We start from the raw sequence: 20,680 nt of genomic DNA, 5'->3' as shown, positions 1-20,680 counted from the left end.
CCCTGCTAGGGGGGGAGGGGGCGATTGCCCCGATCGCCCCCCCCCCCCCCCCCCCCTGTATCCGCCACTGATATGATGTAACCCAAACCAGGGACTCCTTCTTTAATAAATTAAGGATCAAGCCCACCTATAGCAAATCTGTAGTTCATATTCTGTGCCTCGTCTGGAAAATCATTTAACAATGCGCTCAACCCCGAATCATTTCTCTGGACTCAGAGCTCAAGGTCTGGGCCCTAGATGTGTGGTGGTAACCTTAGATGATACTTGAGACTTGATAATTTGCAATAAAGGCAAATGAGTCTAAAATTGATCAATTTGTGCTTTTGCCCCAAACTGACAGATAACCATAAGAGTGCCTGTGCAGCAAGAAAACAAAAGGCTCCTCTAGAAACAGCTGGAAGGATGCTTAGTTAAGATAAATGGTGAAGTTATGGGTGCCAGCAGCTGATTGTTTTAAGATTTCTACAGTGACTAGTCCATGTTTCATGTCTCCGCCTTAAACTGTCTCTCCTTCCAAATGTGCACCACCCCCAATAGCTGCACATTAGTACCAGTAGGCGATGCTCCTTCTCAAACAGGGCATAGGCAAACCGAGGAGTGGGGGTTTCCTATTGCCTAGAAACCCCTCTCCAAGCCTGGGGCACTGTATAATTGAGGTGGCTGGACCCTGCTCCTGCTTCACACACCTCTGCTTGAAAAGGGAGAGCTGCGTGCACCTAACAGTAGTGAACGCAGCATTGCCTATGTATATTATGGGGATAGGAAGAGTTGGAGAGCAGCCAAGCACTGTCTAAAACTATAGCCATGACCCCATGCATGCTGGTCACGCCCACTGGTTGCGTGGTGTGGAAACCTCCCTCTACAAATCCTGCGTTTGCCCCTGCAGGGGGCTGACAATGCTGCTGTCTAACAATAGCCACATGCAGCTCCTCCACCAGCAATTACAATTGTTATTTCTCAACCTTATGTATCACCATAGCTCATTTAGGCAGGTCCATCTTTACCTCCAGTTTCATGGCACTGTATGTAATTTGCTTGTTTGCTATTGCACTGTACAAACAGCGTTCAGTTTTCAATACTGATTGTACAGATTGCGGAGCTAGGAACTAAACTATGGGTTCCTGGTCTTGTCGCTGCACATAACAGCTGTTAATTATGGTTGGGAGGTGGAGGGTTGCTCAGAAGTACAATTTCCTAATTTACTTTATTACATTTCTAAACTTCAAACTGTACTATGCTAACGCCGGATGTGAAGTTTATGAACATCATTTTGCATTAAGAGTTTGGATAAGTAATATAAATACTAGAAGTATATTTGTATTTTTCTATAATCTTATTGATAATTATAGGGACACAGTGGTTAGCATTTCTGCCTCACATCAATGGAGTCATGAAGTTGATTCCCACCAAGGCCCTATCTGTATATATTCTCCTTGTGTTTCTGTGGGTTGTCTCCAGGTGCTCCAGTTTTCTCCCACAGTCTAAAAATATACTGGTAGGTTATTTGGCTTCAACAAAATGGACTTTAGTCTGTTTGTGTGTGTAGTAGGGAACATAGATTATAAGCCCCAATGAAGCAGGGACTGATGTGAATGACTACATATCCTCTGTACAGTGCTGCGTAATATGATTGGTAAGAAATGATGACAAATAAGAGTAAATAAACAGGAGCTCTCTAATGAGTAAACCCATTCTTGCCTACTCTCCCGGAATTTCCGGGAGGCTCTTGAATTGTGTTATTAAACCCCGCCCCCTCTATTCAATGCAGTGAATTTAGGCATTTTATAGTGGGGGTGTGGCCATGGTGACGTACCCTCCTATCCCTGTCACGTGACCTGTCCTCCCGCAGGACAGTCACAAAGTCGGCAACTATGAGTAAACCTGAGGCTGATGTCTATAGCATAGAGCAGGGTTTCTCAAACTCAGTCCTCAGGGCTCCCCAACAGTGCAGGTTCTCCATATCTCCTTGCTGGAGCACAGGTGTAATCATTACTGACACATTGTAACAGATCCACAGGTGGTCCTAATTATGTCACATGTGATCCAGAAAACCTGCACTGTTGGGGAGCCCTAAGGACTGGGTTTGGGAAACCCTGGCATAGAGTGTTAGACAACAGTAATATTGAGTAACTAATTAAAAAAAAACAACAAACCTTTTTTGGTAGCTATTATAATAATGAAAGTATCATTATGTCCTATAAAGAATGCACTACTTGTATACTAAAGTTTTATTGTGTTTTTTTTTATAGAAGGGTGCCTTTTCAGTCTGTATAACTAGGCACAACCTATTCCTGCTCATACATTTTCAGACGTTTACTAAAAATAAAATAAAAATTGTGTACATGAATGTTCTAAAGCATCAGTCATGAGTACAATTATATGCAAGGTACAGTGCAACTATTTAATTAAAACAATGTTTGTGCACATCACTGGAAGTGGTGAAAACCTGCATATGCAGAGCATGCATTGCTTTTAACAGATACTTCTGTGCGTGAATACTCTTTTAACGCGCTATGCCCAACTGACAACACACATATATTTCCTCTAGTTAAAGTAATACATAGATAGATTGGTTGATAGTTGGAGATTTATTGAGTGATTGTAGTAAAAAGGGAGATCTGTGCTTCAGCTCAGTGGTGCTCATACTTTGTTTTAGTTAGTTAGGACACCATGGGGTAAATGTATCAAGCTGAGAGTTTTCAGGCGGGTTTGAAAAACCAATCAGATTCTAGCTATCATTTATGTAGTACATTCTACAAAATGTAGCTAGAATGTGATTGGTTGCTATTGGCAACATCTCCACTTTTCAAACCCCCCTGAAAACCCTCAGCTTGATACATTTACCCTCGTGTCAGTGTTAAAAATATTTAATATTTTTAGGTGTACAGAGCTGTTTAATTTTCCAGTTTTAAATGTGAAATCAGCTAGTAATAGTCTTGTATGTTTCACCATTGGTTACCAAGTAATCTGTATAACTATTGCGTTTATAATATTGCATATTTATTTATATGATTGGCAGTGGTTACAGCTATATATAGCATGCTATATGTTATGACAAGTATGCTAAGCTCTGTCTTTATAGCAAATCTAAAGTCTCTGCTTTTGAAATCTTGTGAGGGATGGTATTTACCTAGAACTAGTTTATATAAATAAATTGCTAGGCAAATTACATGGATTGCATTCATTTCGTGAAGGGCTAACTATGAGTCAGGGCTGTAACTAGGGCTGTGCGATAGGGGTGACCGCCCAGGGCGCAACACTGAAGGGGGGCGCAATTTACGAATGTCTTAGATTCATTTGGCGCTACAATTCTAAGTTACGGCTCTGCTATGAGTCAAACCAAAGAACAGTATATTTCCCACTTAACTTATTTAAGACAGCAGAAACATAAGCAATGCACCTTGGCTCCAACTGTTCTTAAAAATAAATAAAATAACATGGTCTAATAAATATAAAGTAATTCTGGTGTATCCAGCACAAGGTAAATTTGGAAACACTGATCTGGTCATTAAGATACAAAAACTTCTCCTGTTACTAAAAGGTTACCACGAGTAATTTCTCTGGGTAATAATATGTTGTGTCCCCCACATGTTTTCAAAAGAAAAAAGCCTGTGCTGAAATAATTTGTGTCATAACATATTTACCAATGCAATGTAACTGGACAATAAGTATTGAAACAGGAATTGTCTCGATTACAGTAGCCATTTTCTTGTAGCATATCTCATGAGTACCTATAAAATTTTGATCCCCAGGAAAATGGCCGCCGCTGTGGATGCTGCGCATAGGATAACAGTGGTGTATTATCAGAAATAAAGAAAGAAAGAAAACAGTTTCCTGCCTGAGAAAAGGAAGTGATGTGCTGTCAGGGAGAGGCTTTGTATGTGCTGTTAAGCAGCGGACAGCTTAGCACTCACACCCCCGGTCAGGAGGGGGCTCATATTACAGCCTGTGTGGTCTCAAAAGAAGAGAACAATACAAGAAGGTCTCTGTAACTGCAGAGAGAAGTGATGTGATTGCAGGCTGAAGGTAAGGAGGACAAGATTAGCATGCTTATATGACCAGAGACAGGTAACATAACTTATTTAAATGCATGTGATTTTCAAATAAATGACACTATTACAATGCATTCACTCAGTTACAATATATAGATATTTCATGTATATTCATTACCAACTGCACAGCAATTTGAGTCCTAACAGAGTACCTCTGATTAAGTGTTATTCTCACCCAAATAAAATATGTTTATTACATTCATGTAGGTCATATCTGTAAGATGATTGTTCTGCACTACAGAATCTGTGGTGCCTTATAAATAAATGGTATGCTGTCTAATAAGGTTGTGGACTTCCCTGGATTTTGGAATATCCTATGTATGATGTAATAAAATGGCCCTACTTTTTTCTGTCGCATTTGCTGTCAGTCAATTTGGCAAATACAGGATTCTTACACACTGACACTCCTGGGAAAGGACTCGCTCAGTATCCAGCAAAAAGAAAAATGTATGTGCACAGATAGATAAAAATCAATTTTACACATTTCTTTGGACCTGTGCACTTTGATTTTTTTCTGCTAGCTATTGAGTGAGTCCTTTCCCAACAAAAAATATATATATATATATATATATATATATATATATATATATATATATATATATATATATAATCAGGGGCGGATCTAGAAAGACTTTCTACCCCGGGCGATTTAGGGGGGGCGATTTAGGCCCCGCCCCCTTCCTGACTTTAAAACACAATCAGAGCAGATGGGCAGCACATAGTCAATGCCGAACGGACCTGCACATAATGTGTAGCCGCCCCCCCCCCCGGATCCGCCACTGATATATATATATATATATATATACTGATCAGCCATAACATTAAAACCACTGGCGAGTGACTGAAATAACATTGATTATCTCATTACAATGGCACCTGTCAAGGTGCAGGGATATATTAGGCAGCAAGCGAGCAGTCAGTTCTTGAAGTTTAATGTGTTGGAAGCATGAAATACTAACAAGTGTCAGGATCTGAGCGACTTTGACTCTGGCCAAATTGTGATGGCTAGTGGACTGGGTCAGAGCATCTTCAAAATGGCAAGTCTTGTGGGCTGTTCCCAGTATGCAGTGGTTAGTACCTACCAAAAGTGGTCCAAGGAAGGGTCATGGGTGTCCAAGGGTCATTGATGTGCGTGGGGAATGTAGCTATCCCGTCTGGTTCAATCTCACAGAAGAGCTACTGTAACACAAATTGCTGAAAAAGTTAATGCTGACTATGATAGAAAGGTGTCAGAGCACACAGTACATTGCAGCTTGCTGCAAAGCCACAGACTGGTTAGAGTGCCCATGCTGACCCCTGTTCACTGCCGCACGCGCCTACAATAGGCACATGAGCGCCAGAAATGGAGCAATGGAAGACTGTCACCTGGTCTGATGAATTATGTTTTATTTTACATCATGAGGATGGCTAGGTGCCTGTGATTTGTTTACCTGGTGTAGACATAGCACCAGGATGCACTATGGGCAGGAGACAAGCCAGTGAAGTCAGAGCCATGGAGGCCTTACCTCGCAACTTACAGGACTTAAATGATCTGCTGCAAACGTCTTGGTGCCAGATATCACAGGACACCTTCAGAGGACTTGTGGAGTCCGTGCCTCGACGTGTCAGAGCTGTTATGGCGGCGTGAGGGGTCCTATACAATACTAGGCAGGTGTCCTTAATATTGTGGGTGACTAACAAGAAGGAGAAGGCTGGGCGCCTGATAGTGTAGTATTTTAGGAACAATTCCTAAAAAATGATAATATATATGCGTACCAAATGATTTATTTTTATCTGGCGTTTCAAAATTATGGTCCCCACATTTTCACTTTGGTATCTTCAAAGACTCCAAACCATATAAAGGAATATGAACAAAAATGTAAACCAACAATAGTGCAATACCATTTACTTCAAATGATCCTCCATATACCAGAACACCCATTGATTGCGCTTAAGTGTACCAGATCTAAAATATAATGAGCTTATCTGTTTTCATTCCTGGATTTCACTGTGCCTCTTGGTGTTTCTTGATACCTCAGACCAAGAAAAATGAAAATGATATAGTGTAGTAATTTTCATTCAACAAAACTTCATTTTAAAACACATAAGTTTGTGCTCTCACAAAATGATAAACAATATGGACTTATCTGGAATCCCTCAGGTTCAGTGCTATCCACATCAAGTCCAGTATAGGAAATCGCGATCCTAGGGATTCCAGAATTCAACCCAGTAAATACAGGTAATATAACGTGATCTACAGGGAGATTCCACACATTTGCAATCCCCCGTTGCTCTTGCTATGAAACTGTATTGGACTTTTTTTTAAAATGCTTAATTTTTCATGAGTGGTTAATTTCAATACTACTCCTTTAAGTGAAACTTTATGTGGACCTCCCTAATTTATCCATATGTAATTATAAATTGAATTCTCATATTTTTATATGTATGATGGGGGTTGGGTGCTACCCAAGAGTATGACAGTATTACCTGCCATCAATATAATGTGTCAAAAAAAGGAAAAGCCCCTATAGTGGGGGTACTCCAAAACCCACACTGATCAATTAAAATGTCTATTTCTATATATCATTAACTTTAAAAATTCTTCCAAACTTTATATAGCTTTACATTTTCTAGCAAATTATAAATGGCTATAGATAGTGAAATAAAAAAAGTAATAGAAAAGTGTGTTAAGATGGTTTATTTGACAGTCTATTAGGATTCTGTTAATGGGTTATATCAATCTTCTTTGTCTTATATCCCTTATGTCCTTCACTTTAGTGTGATTGTATCATGATGACCTTGTTGCTAGAGATGTGATTTATTAAATCTGTCAAGTCGTATCCTCAGTCTACTGCGGCTCTGGTAGTGCTTGTTTAACAAGTTAGCCTTTCCCCTTGACACCAATGTAGCCATCCATTAAGGGAATAATTAGCAACATGTAACAGTGGATGATCGTGGTTTGTTGCACTGATCCTCTATAGATGTTATCTTGAGTGATACAATTATTTGTACATTTATTATTCTACCCTAGACAGGCTTCCCACCTTTCATTCATGTACTGTTCTTAGGGTTTTATTTATTAAAACAGTGCATTGACAATCAGGTGTAGTACGAAGTACGATGATGTAAATACCAACAGTGTTTACACCTACATATTTATTATGAAACTGAATAGAGCGACATGTGAGAAATACCTACTTAGCTGTGAGGAGACGACGACACTTCCAAATGACGTCACTTGCAACCGCAACTTTTTTTTTTTTTTAAAGCGGCAACGCGCAGACCCATTTTATCATGGTAATATCCCTAACCCTAACCCAAAGGTAGTTCTTACATGGGTCCGTGCATTGCCGCTTTAAAAACTGAAATGTCCAAGTCGCGGTTCGAAGTGTCGCCCTCTCCTCACATCGAATCTGCCCTGTGTCTGTTTACAGCAGGTATTTTGTACATGGTGAATGGAGGAAGTGCTATGCGCTTAGCACTTCCACGGATTAGGGATCCAGCGAATCCGGAGAGGCTTCAGCTGAATCTCATAGAAAATAACAGGCGATTCCATCCTGAGGTTGCATTACCTTGCTGTGAAAAGCAGAGCTTAATGAACTGCAGAACTTCGCAGTCCCAATATTAAGCTATGGGGACTGCATTAAGAAACATTAAGTGGCTTATGACATGAGAAATCTTTGATTTCCTGCCATTAACCCTTTGTCATGCGTTTAGTTACCAAGGTCTGTTGCGCAGGGCTGGCCTCCGTCGGGCTCCTCCGCTCTGACGTCTACCATCTTGGATTACGGGAGTGTGCATTCCTTCTTTTATAGACTATTTAAGGTACTTGTTCTAGCAATATGGTGCCAGGTCTTTATGCCCAGTAAGCCTGCTAGCTGCTGGATTGTTTGGCTCCTGTAATCTTGTGTTTTCTATGTGAATTCTGGTATCCTGTATCCATTCCTATTCATTAGATTCTGGTTTTCAGCGCTATATGCTTCCCAGCTAATCCTGGTATCCTGTAACCGTTCCTGTTCAGCGGATCCTGGTATCCAGCATTCGAGGAAACTACGCCCCTCAGTAGGCCAACATGGGGCCATTACTTTTTAGCTACCTTTCATTCCCAAACACTGACCATCCATCTGTGTGTAGGGTGCAAAATAAACCATCCATGTAATTTCATCTGCTCGGTGTCTGGGGGATTAACAGAACCCCATTTCCTTACACATTGCTATATGCTTCTCAGCTAATCCTGTTATCCTGTATCCGTTTCTATGCAGTAGAGCCTTATATCCAGCGCTATAGCTTCTCAGCTAATCCTGTTATCCTGTATCCGTTTCTATGCAGTAGAGCCTTATATCCAGCGCTATAGCTTCTCAGCTAATCCTGGTATCCTGTAACCGTTCTTATTCAGTAGAGCATTGTATCCAGCACTATATATGCGTCTCCGCTAATACTGGTATCCTTGAACCGTTCCTATTCAGCAGATCCTGGTATCCAGTGCTATATGCTTCTCAGCTTATCCTGGAATCCTGTATTCGCTACCCTTCAAGTTATCCTTGTATCCTGGCCTTCCTATTCGGGACCCCCCTTGTTGCTTAACATCTTATTCTACTGTCAGTCTTACCTTGTACCCATCCGGATAACCGCAGTCTGCGTGGTGAAGCAGCAAAGACCAAGCCTCTTGCTGGGGTCCCTGGCGAAAGCCTTTGCCACGTTTTACTTAATGGTTGGCAGAGGTAAATCAGACTGTAGAATCTCATTATTACCGGGTGATTCGGTGACGCCCTTCATAAATTGCGCAATGCTCATTTTACGGAGAAGACTGCTGTTTTCTCCATTTTAATGACTGATCGCACTTTAGTAAATAGACCCCTCAATGTAGGACTAGTTATTACCATTTATGTTAGATTAATGTTTTAATGCTGTCTGCAAACCGCGCCAATGATAATGATCTAATAAACTTGTTTGACCACATCTGTCTGTCACAGCTTTAAGTGTAGTAGTGTTTAATTAACAGACATATATTTTAATTTCATACTAGGCTAGCAGTTCAGGAGTAATTACTGCTTCTATAAGAGATTCAGTTAATTGTGGTTCGCTAGCCATTTACAATAGTGATTTCTACTTCAATGCAGTGAAAATGATAAATTTACACTAACCACTAGCATCTTTTACAATTGGCGTGCTTGCTGCAGTCTGTTTCAGCTGTATAACTTAACTAGGTGTATCCTCTCACTAATATAGTCTGTAATGACTCCAATAGTAATAACAATGTAGTTTTAATTCATTATTCATGCTGTTCACAAAGCCCCGGCACTTTATGGTGTTTCTCTTGATAGCATTTATATGATTGTACTTAATTTTCATTAGCAATAATTGGTAAGTACATGCTGCCGCCTATGTTTTATCTGAACATTCTATAACCCTGTAGCAATTCTATTTTAATAGTCTAAAGTAGATTTAGGATGAATTGAATGTTAGTGACATCGTGTTTTGTATGGCCACAATAATTATATTCTCATGATCATTGTGTTATAGATATATTTAATTCTTTGCTACATTCGTGATTATTCTCTCTGTTGTAACAGAATCACTAACTGGTGTATTGCAATGCTACCGATGTACGTTTCGCTACTGCTTTGTCAACGTATCAACCAGCCCGTTGTACAAATTGGGTTTTTAAATACCTCTTAACCAATCCATTAGTGATTTTCTTGATTGACATTTTGACCTACCTATCTGATTATCTTGAGACGACTTTATATTGGAAGTATACCTCATTTAAAGAAACCCTAATTATTGACGTGAGGTTAGTTTAATCCTTGATTATTGATATTAGTATATTAAACCCTCATTATTTCTATTGCATTCGTTTATTCACTTTTTTAGAATATCATTACATGTTAATTGCAGTGAATATCTAAAATCTAATTGTCATAGATAGAACTCTGAATTAAAGTGCCTATATTAAATATTATTAAATTTTATCACTAAACGTTAAAATGTCGCAGCACTATTTATAACACAAAGTGAATTATAATTACCATATTATCTCTCGTGAGTAGCATCTATTAAAATATTAGTGTTACTATAAATATAAGTAAATAAAAAATAAATTGAGTGAATGGGTGACTTTCCTTCTATAGTGTCCATCATACCATTTATTATTTCATAGTAATTCGTCTCTCGTTTGACGTATATTAGTGCGTAAATTGTGATATATAACGAAATTAGTGTTCAAGTTGTGTTAAAAAAAACAAACCATTGATCGAAACAATTTAGTATTTCATCAATATTACTCTGTGATTATGTGTTTTAATATCTATATATTGTTTTTGTGATATGTACATACATATATGTGTATTGTGACACAAGCACCGGAATATAATACAGCTATAACACGATGATCATGAGAATATAGTTCCAAACACTAGCAAATTCATCTTAAATGTACTTTATAATAATTAAAATAGAATTGCTACAATTTACAGCAATATACAATGACCGTTCAGGTACAACATAGGAGGCAGCATGTACTTTCTAATTATTGCTAGTGTTGGAAGCACAGTAAGTACAATCCTATAAATGCTATCAAGAGAAACACCACAAAGTGCTGGGGCTCTGTGAATTGCATGAATAATGAACTAAAACTATATTGTTATTACTGTCAGTCATCATACTGACTACTATATTAGTAAGAGGATACACCTAGTTAAGTTATAAAACCAAGCAGATAGCAGCAAACACGCTAATTGAAGAAGATGTTTGTGTGAAAATCCTAAATGTACAGTAATCACTATTTCATTGATTTGAAGTACGCAATCACAAATTCAATATTGTAAAGGGCTAGTGAACCACAATTAAATGAATCTCTTAAACAAGCTGTAATTACTCCTGTAACATACTGCTATATTAGTATGAAATGAAAGTATACGTTTGTTAAGTAAACACTACTACATTTAGAGCCGTGATAGACAGATGAGATCTCACAAGTTTATTAGATCATCTTTTCAGTAGTGTGGTTTGCAGACAGCATTAATGTAACATAAATGGTAACCAGTTTTACATTAAGAGACTGCACGTGAATCTAAAGGTGGGAAGCCTGTCTAAGTTAGAATTATAAATGTACAAATCATTTTATCACTCGAGATAACAACTAATAAGTCAGTGCTATAGAGGATCAGTGAAACAAAACACGGTCATCCACTGTTACATGCTGCTAATAATTCCCTTAACTGACGGCCTCACTGGTGTCAAGGGGAAACCTGTTAAACCCTACCAGAGCCACAGTACAACAGGATAGCAAATGACAGAATTATTACTTTGCATCTCTAGCAACATGGTCATCATGATACAATCACAATAAAGTATCATGAAATATGTAGACAGTAAAGTAAGAAAATGATAATTGTAATGCGTCATGAGTGACATAAGGGATATAAGACACAGAGGATTGATATAACCCATTAACAGAATCCTAATAGATTGTCAAATCAGCATTTTTTTTTTTTTAACACACTTTCTATTACTATGTATTTTTTCACTATCTTATCAATTTTATAATAATTTGCTAGAAAATGTAAAACCATATAAAGGTTGGAAGAAATTTTAGGGTTAATTAAATAAAGGTGGAGTTCCTCTCTCTAATTTATCAATAAACAATAATAAAATCATCCACAATCAAACCAATGATCCAGAGATAGTATACAAATTCATAGGCTCAACTGTCCTGCAAAAGGAAATTATATATTTATTATACAGAAACTTTAATGCACAACACAACATCTCTGGCAAGTTGGCCATTTGTCATGTGGTTCCAGAGTTGGTTTAGCCAAGAACCACGTTGGTTGAATTGATTCAGTCCTTTGGAATAAACCAGAGTTCCTTCTAGCTGTGTTGTCCTATAAATAGTGATTTAACATAGAACCTGGCTATCATGAAATAACTAAGCTGCAACTAATAATAATGGGCCTTTTCATCTTCCTACATCTCGTTTTTTACATTTGCGGGCCAAATATTGACTTTTCCCATTTCTCTGAAAGCCAAAGTAATTTTGGGGTTTTACATGAACAGGCATACAGGATTCAATACTGAAACAGTTGATTGTGAATTTGGCTATGCCATGGTCTTCAAATGGACACTTTATGGGCCACTTACTGAAAAGCGCTTGCCTAGAATCTAGAACCCATAGTATTTCCTTAACGCATGGAAATGTCTCTGAAATGGCTTGTGTCTGTACTTTCTAGTCCATGAGATGTCACAGCAGTTTTTTCCAGCCAATCAAATAATTTCGGATTCGGTGTTCTGTATAGAAATGAACCCTCTATTTTGTTCTCAGGTTTTGCTTCCTACACTTCCTCCCTTGGTGCTCTCAACTCCTCCTTCGGTCTTCAGTATCCCCTTTATGCTGACGACATTCAACTCTATATCTCCTCTCTTGATCTTTCCTCCACCCTCCTCTCCGCCATCTCCTCCTGGATGTCCGGGCGCTTTCTCAAAATCAATATCTCTAAAACTGAACTCATTGACTTTCCTCCGCCCAGACTCCCATCCCATCATGACCTCTCAATTGTCGTCAATAACACCACCATCTCCTCTGTCACCCAACTCCGCTGCCTGGGTGTCACCCTTGACTCCTCTCTCTCTTTTGCCCCCCACATTCATTCCCTTGCCCAAGCCTGTTGCTTCCAACTACGCAACATCGCCCGCATCCGTCCTTTTCTCTCTCAGGATGCCACCAAAACTATCATTCAAGCACTCATCATCTTCCGCCTCGATTATTGTAACCTTCTCCTCACTGGCCTCCCCCACTCCCGTCTCTCCCCCCTCCACTCTATACTCAATGCTGCCGCAAGACTCGTCTTCCTCTCACGCCGCTCCTCCTCTGCTTCCCCTCTCTGCCTTGCCTTACACTGGCTCCCCTTCCCCTACAGAATCCTTTTCAAACTCCTCACCACCACTTACAAGGCTCTCTCCAACTCTACTGCCCCTTATATCTCTAACCTCCTCTCCATTCACACTCCTGCCTGCTCCCTGCGCTCAGCCAACGACTGCCGCCTCTCCTCCACTCTTATCACCTCTTCCCACTCCAGAATCCAAGAATTTTACCCGTGCAGCCCCCCTTCTCTAGAACGACCTCCCTCGTTCCATCCGTCTCTCTCCTACTCTGTGCTCCTTCAAACGTGCACTCAAAACTCACCTCTTCCTCAAAGCCTACCAACCATTTACTTAACCCCCATCTCCTCCATTTGACTCGTCCTCCCTTCTCTCCTCTTGCCTCACCTGGCTCCTCTTGTGCCTGGTCTGTTTACCCTCCCTTAGGATGTAAGCTCGTATGAGCAGGGCCCCCTCCCCTCCTGTCTTCATACCTGTTCTTCCGCTCCGTCTTTACTGCATATGACTAGCCGGAGTTTCTGAAGTATTGGTACTTTTTGTTCATTGTTCTGTATGGTTTCACCCTGTATAGTCTACTGTTAGTACTGTGTGCGGCGCTGCGGATACCTTGTGGCGCCTAACAAATAAATGATAATAATAATAATAAGTTCTTTTGTCTGTTTATATCATGCAAAACTACTCCAGTCTTGTAGCAGACACATGTGGACCTAGAATTCCTTGGTATCTTATAAAGGTGATTGAATGCATACAGTATAATTTACATAACATGTAGCACAGAGGAAAGTGTCAGTCAGTACAGCAGGTTCTAAAGAATAGGACGGAATATTCAAACATCTGCAGTTGTTGGTCCTCCCATTGTCCTCATCCAAACAATAGCTGCTCAGTGATATTGGAGGAATGTATGGAAGCAGTGGGGAAGCAGTGGGGAACCAGCGTTGAGCACCCGCTTAAAGATGTGCACTCTGTAATTATTCCATTCTGTGTTTTATGTAAAAGTGGTAAAGGAAGAAGATGAAACAAGGAAATATTGGTATACAGTGGGTGGCTAATTATAGTTATTAATCCTGTAGTGCATATAGCAGACATGAAGACTTGTGTTCCAAGCTAATGGTTTATTATTTATTTATTTTTGTAAATGAGGCTAGATATTACTTCAAAATAATAAATTTTCACTGGTGCATGTAGATGTTAAATTCAATTTTAAGGGGCTTTGGTGAGTTTAAAGAATGTACAATGATTTGTGTTACTGTACGTTATTTGGTGCACTTGTCTAGGGTCAGTTTTTGTTATGAATCTTCACTTCCTGCTTACCAGTGGGTATCCTGTTCCGAAATGGACAGTGACAGAATGACCTGCATTCAATTAGATTATCATAATACTCATCATCATTACCATTTATTTATATAGCGCCACTGATTCCGCAGCGCTGTACAGAGAACTCATTCACATCAGTCCCTGTCCCATTGGAGCTTACAGTCTAAATTCCCTAATACATACACACAGACAGAGAGAGACTAGGGTCAATTTTGATAGCGCCAATTAACCTACCAGTATTTTTTTGGAGTGTAGGGAGGAAATCGGAGCACCCGGAGGAAACCCACGCAAACACAGGGAGAGCATACAAACTCCACACAGATAAGGCCATGGTCGGGAATTGAACTCATGACCCCAGTGCTGTGAGGCAGAAGTGCTAACCACTGAGCCACCTGCTGCCCATAGTTTTTCAGGAGACATTGATCTGTCCATTTGTGTGATTATGTAAAACATGACCGTACTTCATGTGCCCAGGGACATTCTCATGATGGAAAATAAAATGATAAACTAGAATGAGAATTAGATAGTGGAAGGGCAAGAGACCTTCAAAAGCGCACCATAGTGGTGTGAGGCTCCTATCACATTGATGTGGTAAGATATGAAATGATGTTCATTCATCCAACTTGTTTCTGTTTCTTGCCCCCGTTGTGTTTAGGAAATGAGTACACGTTAAACTCTTTGTCACTCTCCAGTACATATGCTAATATAATCTGTGTGAGTTGGTATTGCAACCTCTAACACTCGAGCTATAGCCAAACGTTTGCCATCCATTGGGTTTGTAGAAAAGAAGATGCACCCAATTTATAGACCTGTTTAGGTTGATGCTACAGTCTTCAACTGATATCGCATACCAGCTTCATTTTAGTAGACTGCATTTGCTGCTTAAACTCCCTACTTTTTACTTTAACTCCAATGACTATTTTTAAATCTTTGAGAATATTAATCGTGTTTATCATTTTTTGGCATAAAATGTAGATATAATTTAAAAAAAAAAAAAAAAAAGGCAAAGTCTAATCACTTAAAGTGGAATCTGTTTTAATGGGAGTCAATTAAAGCAGCACTCCTACATAGTTTTTGTTTCTTCTTTAAATAGCAAGTTATGTACTTTTTAAGCAACAAATCATTATCTCCTTTTCAAAAGCTTTGGAAAACAAAAATGGCTGTCAGACAGTCAGCCTATGACTCAGACTCAGGCTCACAGCTCTCAGCAAGTCATATAATGGCAGAGAGGAGTAGAATGGTTTCACAGTACTGACAGAGCTCAGAGGGGCATTCTAAAGCTTCACTGCTCACTACGTCATGTGACTGCGGTTTCTATGGAAGTCCAGAATCATTATTTATTAATGGCTGCCGGAGAATAAGTAAGGGAAAATGGTAAATACCATTATTCTTTGTATAGCCTGCGACGGTGATTTATGCAGAAAGACAAAAAAGGATGATTTTTTTTTCATGGGTCTTCTGTTCTAAACATCTAATACTATTCGAAAAACAACTGAGACGTATGCTGGCTTTATATAAATAAATATTAATTGTAATAGTTTTGCAAAGCCACTTTGTACGCTTTCACATTTCTCTAATCTGCAGAAACCTGTTCATTTAATCTAGATATGCTAAAGACAAAATAGGCCCTATGTGACTGAGAAGCTAGTCAGTTACCTTGTCAGGGATAGCTACATTTTGTACTATACTTCTCACTTACTAATCCAGAATGTAACTTGTCCCTGACAGTGGTCAATTTGCTTTCATTTTGCACATGTTCACTATTACTAGGGTCCTGATGATCATAAAAATGTAGGAGTCCACAAAAATAAATTAAAAATGTTTTCTTTGTGTTATAAAACATACCATAATTTTTAGGTTTATTTGTCCTTTAAATAACTTTTATTTGTAAACAAGTGAATTATTAATCTGGATTTCATTTTTTGCAGATACAATTACAGGACAGACACTATTAGAAGGTCCTGGATTGAGAGAAAAGTCCCTGTCTGATAAATGCACAGGTGCAGACTGGCTTCAGAATGTCCGTTGTAGATAAACAGCTCTTCTATGACTGTTTTCAAAGTTTACTCTCTGAAAAGAGGGAGGATAATTCCATGTATCTGACAACTGAAAAGTACAGTGAAATAATTGAGCAGGTAAAAATTGCCAAACTTGAGAAGAAAAAGTCATCTCTTTCCTATCGCCGTTTAAAAAGATTTCAGATCTGTTGTGTTGGAAACGAGGAGAAACTTATTGCTCCGTTATCTGAAACTAGTACCACCGTCCAATACTATATAACCAATGAAGATATGTATGATGTATTACACGAAGCGCATGTAAACACGGGGCATGGGGGAAAACACAGGATGCTGGCAGAATTGAAAAAAAGCTACAAAAATGTGACTCAAGAGGTGGTTCTGTTGTTCCTTAAGTTGTGTGTCACCTGCCAGCAGAAGCTCAGTTCTCAAAAGAAAACTATTGTTGTCAAACCGATTAAGTTCTCTGAGATGGAAAGTCGATGTCAGGTTGATTTGATTGACATGAGGTCACAATCAGATAATCCGTTTCAATTCATCATGGTCTATCAAGACTACGTGACTAAATTTGTCCAGTTAAGGCCGTTAACCTCAAAAAAACCCAATGAAGTAGCAAAACAATTGTTAGACATCTTTTGCATATTTGGAGCACCTTCCATTATACAGTCAGATAGTGGTAGAGAGTTTGCTGACTGTTTAATAACTGAATTGAAGACACTGTGGCCTAACTTAAAAGTAGTTCACGGGAAGCTACCTGATGGCCAGACTCCAACTACTGTGGAGACGGCACATCAGGATATTCAGAACATGCTTCTGGCCTGGATGGATATGGAAAAAAACACCAAATGGTCAGAGGGGCTTCGTTTTGTTCAAATAATGAAGAACACAGATTACCATGACAGTATATACCAGTCTCCGTACCAAGCCATGTTTGGCCGGAGCATTAAAATTGGACTGTCCACATCATCTCTTCCTAGCGAAGCTGTGGATGAACTTGAGACAGAAGAAGAGCTGGAGGTGTTGCTGCATACTGTAAAGAACAGACGGTTTGAAATTGGAAGACGAGAAAATGATAATTTGGCCACTGACACTACAGATAATGAAATGATCACTTACGAACTGGCCACTCAAGAGAATTCCAATTCTAATGATAGAAAATTGACCAAAGAAGAATTGATAAGTTAAGATTAAATAGCCAGCTGCATATGTGTGGAGCAATGGTCAGGTGTCAAAGCGCTACGGAATTTGCTGGCGCTATATAAATAAATGTTGATGATGAAAAGTATAAGAAAAGAACTTAAGGGTCATATATTATAAAAACTTACCTGTAAGCAATAGTTGCTTAGATCCACACTCTAGTAAGCTGTAGGAAATGGCTCTTGCTCATTACTATTCATTAGTAATTTATAAAGCCAACATCTCCCGCAACGCTGTACATGGAAATCAGGACACACACAGCAAAATTATAACAATTACATAATTGCAACAGTTACAGAGACATAGAAACACAATCTGAATGAAAATCATGACATAATAGGAGTAGGGACCTGCTCAAAAGAGCTTTCAATCTACAAGTGGTTACAACCTCCCTGTCACACATTGTTTTAGTGATGTCACTTAGGGTTATGTATACACATTTCCTCACACTTTCTGATAGAGTTATTTGTGAACTGTCCGGGAGCTCTCCGATGGAGAGGGTAGCTAACCAACAGTTTATTAGTGCTATGATTTTCTACTATAACAATGACCCTTACTGTCTAATAAACTAATATCAGACTGCCTTGCATAACACGTTGTCACTGTAGACTTACAGAATGTATTCTTTATGGTTGTGTATTATGCCTGGGACTTGTAAGTGCATAGCATACACTGGAAACTCCTGTTCTTTGCTCAATGTAGCTGCCCCACTTAAAAATAAAATTATTTAATATCCAGTTTCATGCCTGTTAAGCCAAGAGCTTGGCTGTAGCTTGTGCCATAGCTTTACACAAGTCACTTTTATCAATAATAGTGTACACTAGGGGCTAGATTTACTAAGCTGCGGGTTTGAAAAAGTGGGGATGTTGCCTATAGCAACCAATCAGATTCTAGCTATCATTTTGTAGAAGGTACTAAATAAATGAAAGCTAGAATCTGATTGGTTGCTATAGGCAACATCCCCACTTTTTCAAACCCGCAGCTTAGTAAATCTAGCCCTAAGAATAGAAAGTCATCTGTGTTGACAACATTTCAATATACTGCAAAGAAAATGTATTAATTTGTCACTGTGATTATGTTTAATGTTACCTTATTGAAAGGGCATTTGAGCTTTTACGTCTCTTTGTTTATGTACCACACTTAAGGTGTGGCATCTTTTATGTACTGTACTTATTTTTTGTATAATCATCATCACCATTTATTTATATTTGTATTGTGATGACAGTGTTTCTGGACCTTTAAATCTAATTCTTCTTTGGGTATGTAGTTACAAGCGGTTCACTTTCTGTATGAGCTAGAAGCTTATACAGCTCTATTTTGATACCGAGGTCAGATTAGCATAAGGTTCTGTCAAACTTATTTGTCCATGTTACAAATTGTTCTCTCATATCAGTCTGTTTTTATTATATTTATTTTGTACTTTTAAAGAGGACCTGTCACCTTTTTAAAAAGCTATTTAAATCCTAAGGGGAAACCCACTCTCACCTCGCCTCAAACGGCTGTGGGACAGCTAAGGAGCGCACACAGTATATTCATTTCTCACTGGTTATTCCGTTGTCTCACCCTGGCCGGCTGTTGCACGGTCATCTAGAGCGTTACCATAATGCAGGGAGGACCAGTAGAGAGGCAGGACACCGCTAATCAGGCATTTTCTGGACTTGCCAGACCACTGCCCCCCACACCCCTCCTGAATAGATGGGTCAAATATCTTTTAGTAATCTTTTTAGACCTTACTCAGTGTTGACAGATCCTCTTTAATATGGACCATCTACAGCAATATCCATTTGTTTCAGCGTTATTTATTTCATTTCTTTGTAGTCTTTGCTTTACTCACAATATATGTACTATATTACAGTGTCTTAGTAAACACTCGTTGATATTAATAAAATTGTTCTAGTTGTGTTTACATTTTTATATTCCTTCTACTCTGAAAATTGTTCATTTTCTGTACAGTGCATAACAAAATGATTTTCCTGCATGAAACAAACAAAAGATTCTCTTTTGATGTATCGACTCCTAACTGTGTGCCAGATGAAATGGCTGGTGGATGCTGGCAGACACAACCAGGACACGTTTATCACTGAGACTGTTACATAACATAAGTGTCTGGCTGCCAAGTCCTACATCATTTGCGTGCCAATGTTTTCTCAGAAAAAGATGAGTAAACACTTCATGGGACATTAATGAAGACCCCCACCCACCATATAAAATGTAGCTTTGGGTAGAGTCCTTTATGACATAGTACAGACTACTTCTTATCTGGGGTGCAGTGACTATTTTATCCAGAGTGTTCCCCCTGAAAGCTACATTGGTGCACTGGTCCTCTTCTCTCTGCTACAAGGGCTGGCCTGTTTCAAATGTGCCGTGGGGTTGTCTGACTCCCAGGAAGTTCCTGGGATATTGCATGAATGTGAATTAACGGAGGAGGGTCCTCAACATCATTGCTGTCTATGAAACAGGCAAGGGTAGTAGCAGACAGGAGAGCAGGGTCATACGGAAGCTTTGCGAGACCACATTGCAGGAAAGAGGCATCTTTGGCGAAATCCACCTCGCACAAATTTTTAAGATCATCAACATTAATTTATGTAGCGTCAGCAAATTTCGTAGCGCTTTACAAGATCTGGGTGAAGTTATCCTTTACAGTGTACCCTCGGCCTACTCACAGTGGAGTCAGCCATTTTTTGGGTTGAACCAGTGCAGTCTAAAAATTCTTTAAGAACCAGTAATGTCCTTAGTTTTTAATTACTCGATAGGCTGCACAAGTCTTCGTTCAGCCTAATGGCTCTGTGGGTAACGGCCTTTAGCATTCAGTTTATGGAAGCTTGTGTATCAGCGCTAAACATTTGGTGTAATTGTTCCATTTATTCTTGACTTAATCTATCCTATGTGACCCGTGTCCTACGTATAGAGTTGGCCTTCTATCTTACATTACGCCTAGGCAGTGCAGAAGCCTAATGTGTAACTAAATGATACAATTATATATGATGTCAAACATTTTTAAGTCTTGTGATGGTATAGGCACTTTTCCATGGGTCTTATACGGTGCCCTTTCATACTGCGTTAAATTATCTTTGGGTTTAGTTTTCCTGTAAGAAGCAAACAAAGGATTTCATATGTATGTTGGGGATAAAAACTGGATAATGCTGACTTTAGCCAGTTACTCTTGGATAATCGTACTGAACTGTATTGCAGTAAGGATGGATGAACTATTCTTCCTAATAATGTATAGACATGACTGAAAAT

The 20,680-nt window shown here is 39.1% G+C and overlaps 1 protein-coding gene across 2 annotated transcripts in view; it reads left to right on the top strand.

Annotated features, from left to right (window-relative positions):
- KRBA2 (KRAB-A domain containing 2) overlaps positions 1 to 19,343 on the top strand; it is a 41,404-nt gene extending 22,061 nt beyond the window's left edge. The window contains exons 1-2 of one of the 2 annotated variants that reach the window (XM_075193516.1): positions 3,752 to 4,026; positions 16,154 to 19,343. In XM_075193516.1, coding sequence (XP_075049617.1) covers positions 16,244 to 17,425 — 1,182 coding nt within the window. In that variant the 5' untranslated portion in view covers positions 3,752 to 4,026; positions 16,154 to 16,243 and the 3' untranslated portion in view covers positions 17,426 to 19,343. Of the gene's footprint in view, positions 1 to 3,751; positions 4,027 to 16,153 lie in introns of those variants that run through there. The other variant, XM_075193517.1, reaches the window with a different exon arrangement.
- Positions 19,344 to 20,680: the final 1,337 nt, after the last annotated feature.

The sequence above is a fragment of the Mixophyes fleayi genome, chromosome 12 (assembly GCF_038048845.1).
Source record: "Mixophyes fleayi isolate aMixFle1 chromosome 12, aMixFle1.hap1, whole genome shotgun sequence".
Lineage (NCBI taxonomy): Eukaryota > Metazoa > Chordata > Amphibia > Anura > Limnodynastidae > Mixophyes > Mixophyes fleayi.
The sequence above is the reverse complement of the archived record's forward strand: the minus strand, read 5'-3'. Positions and strand labels throughout refer to the sequence as shown.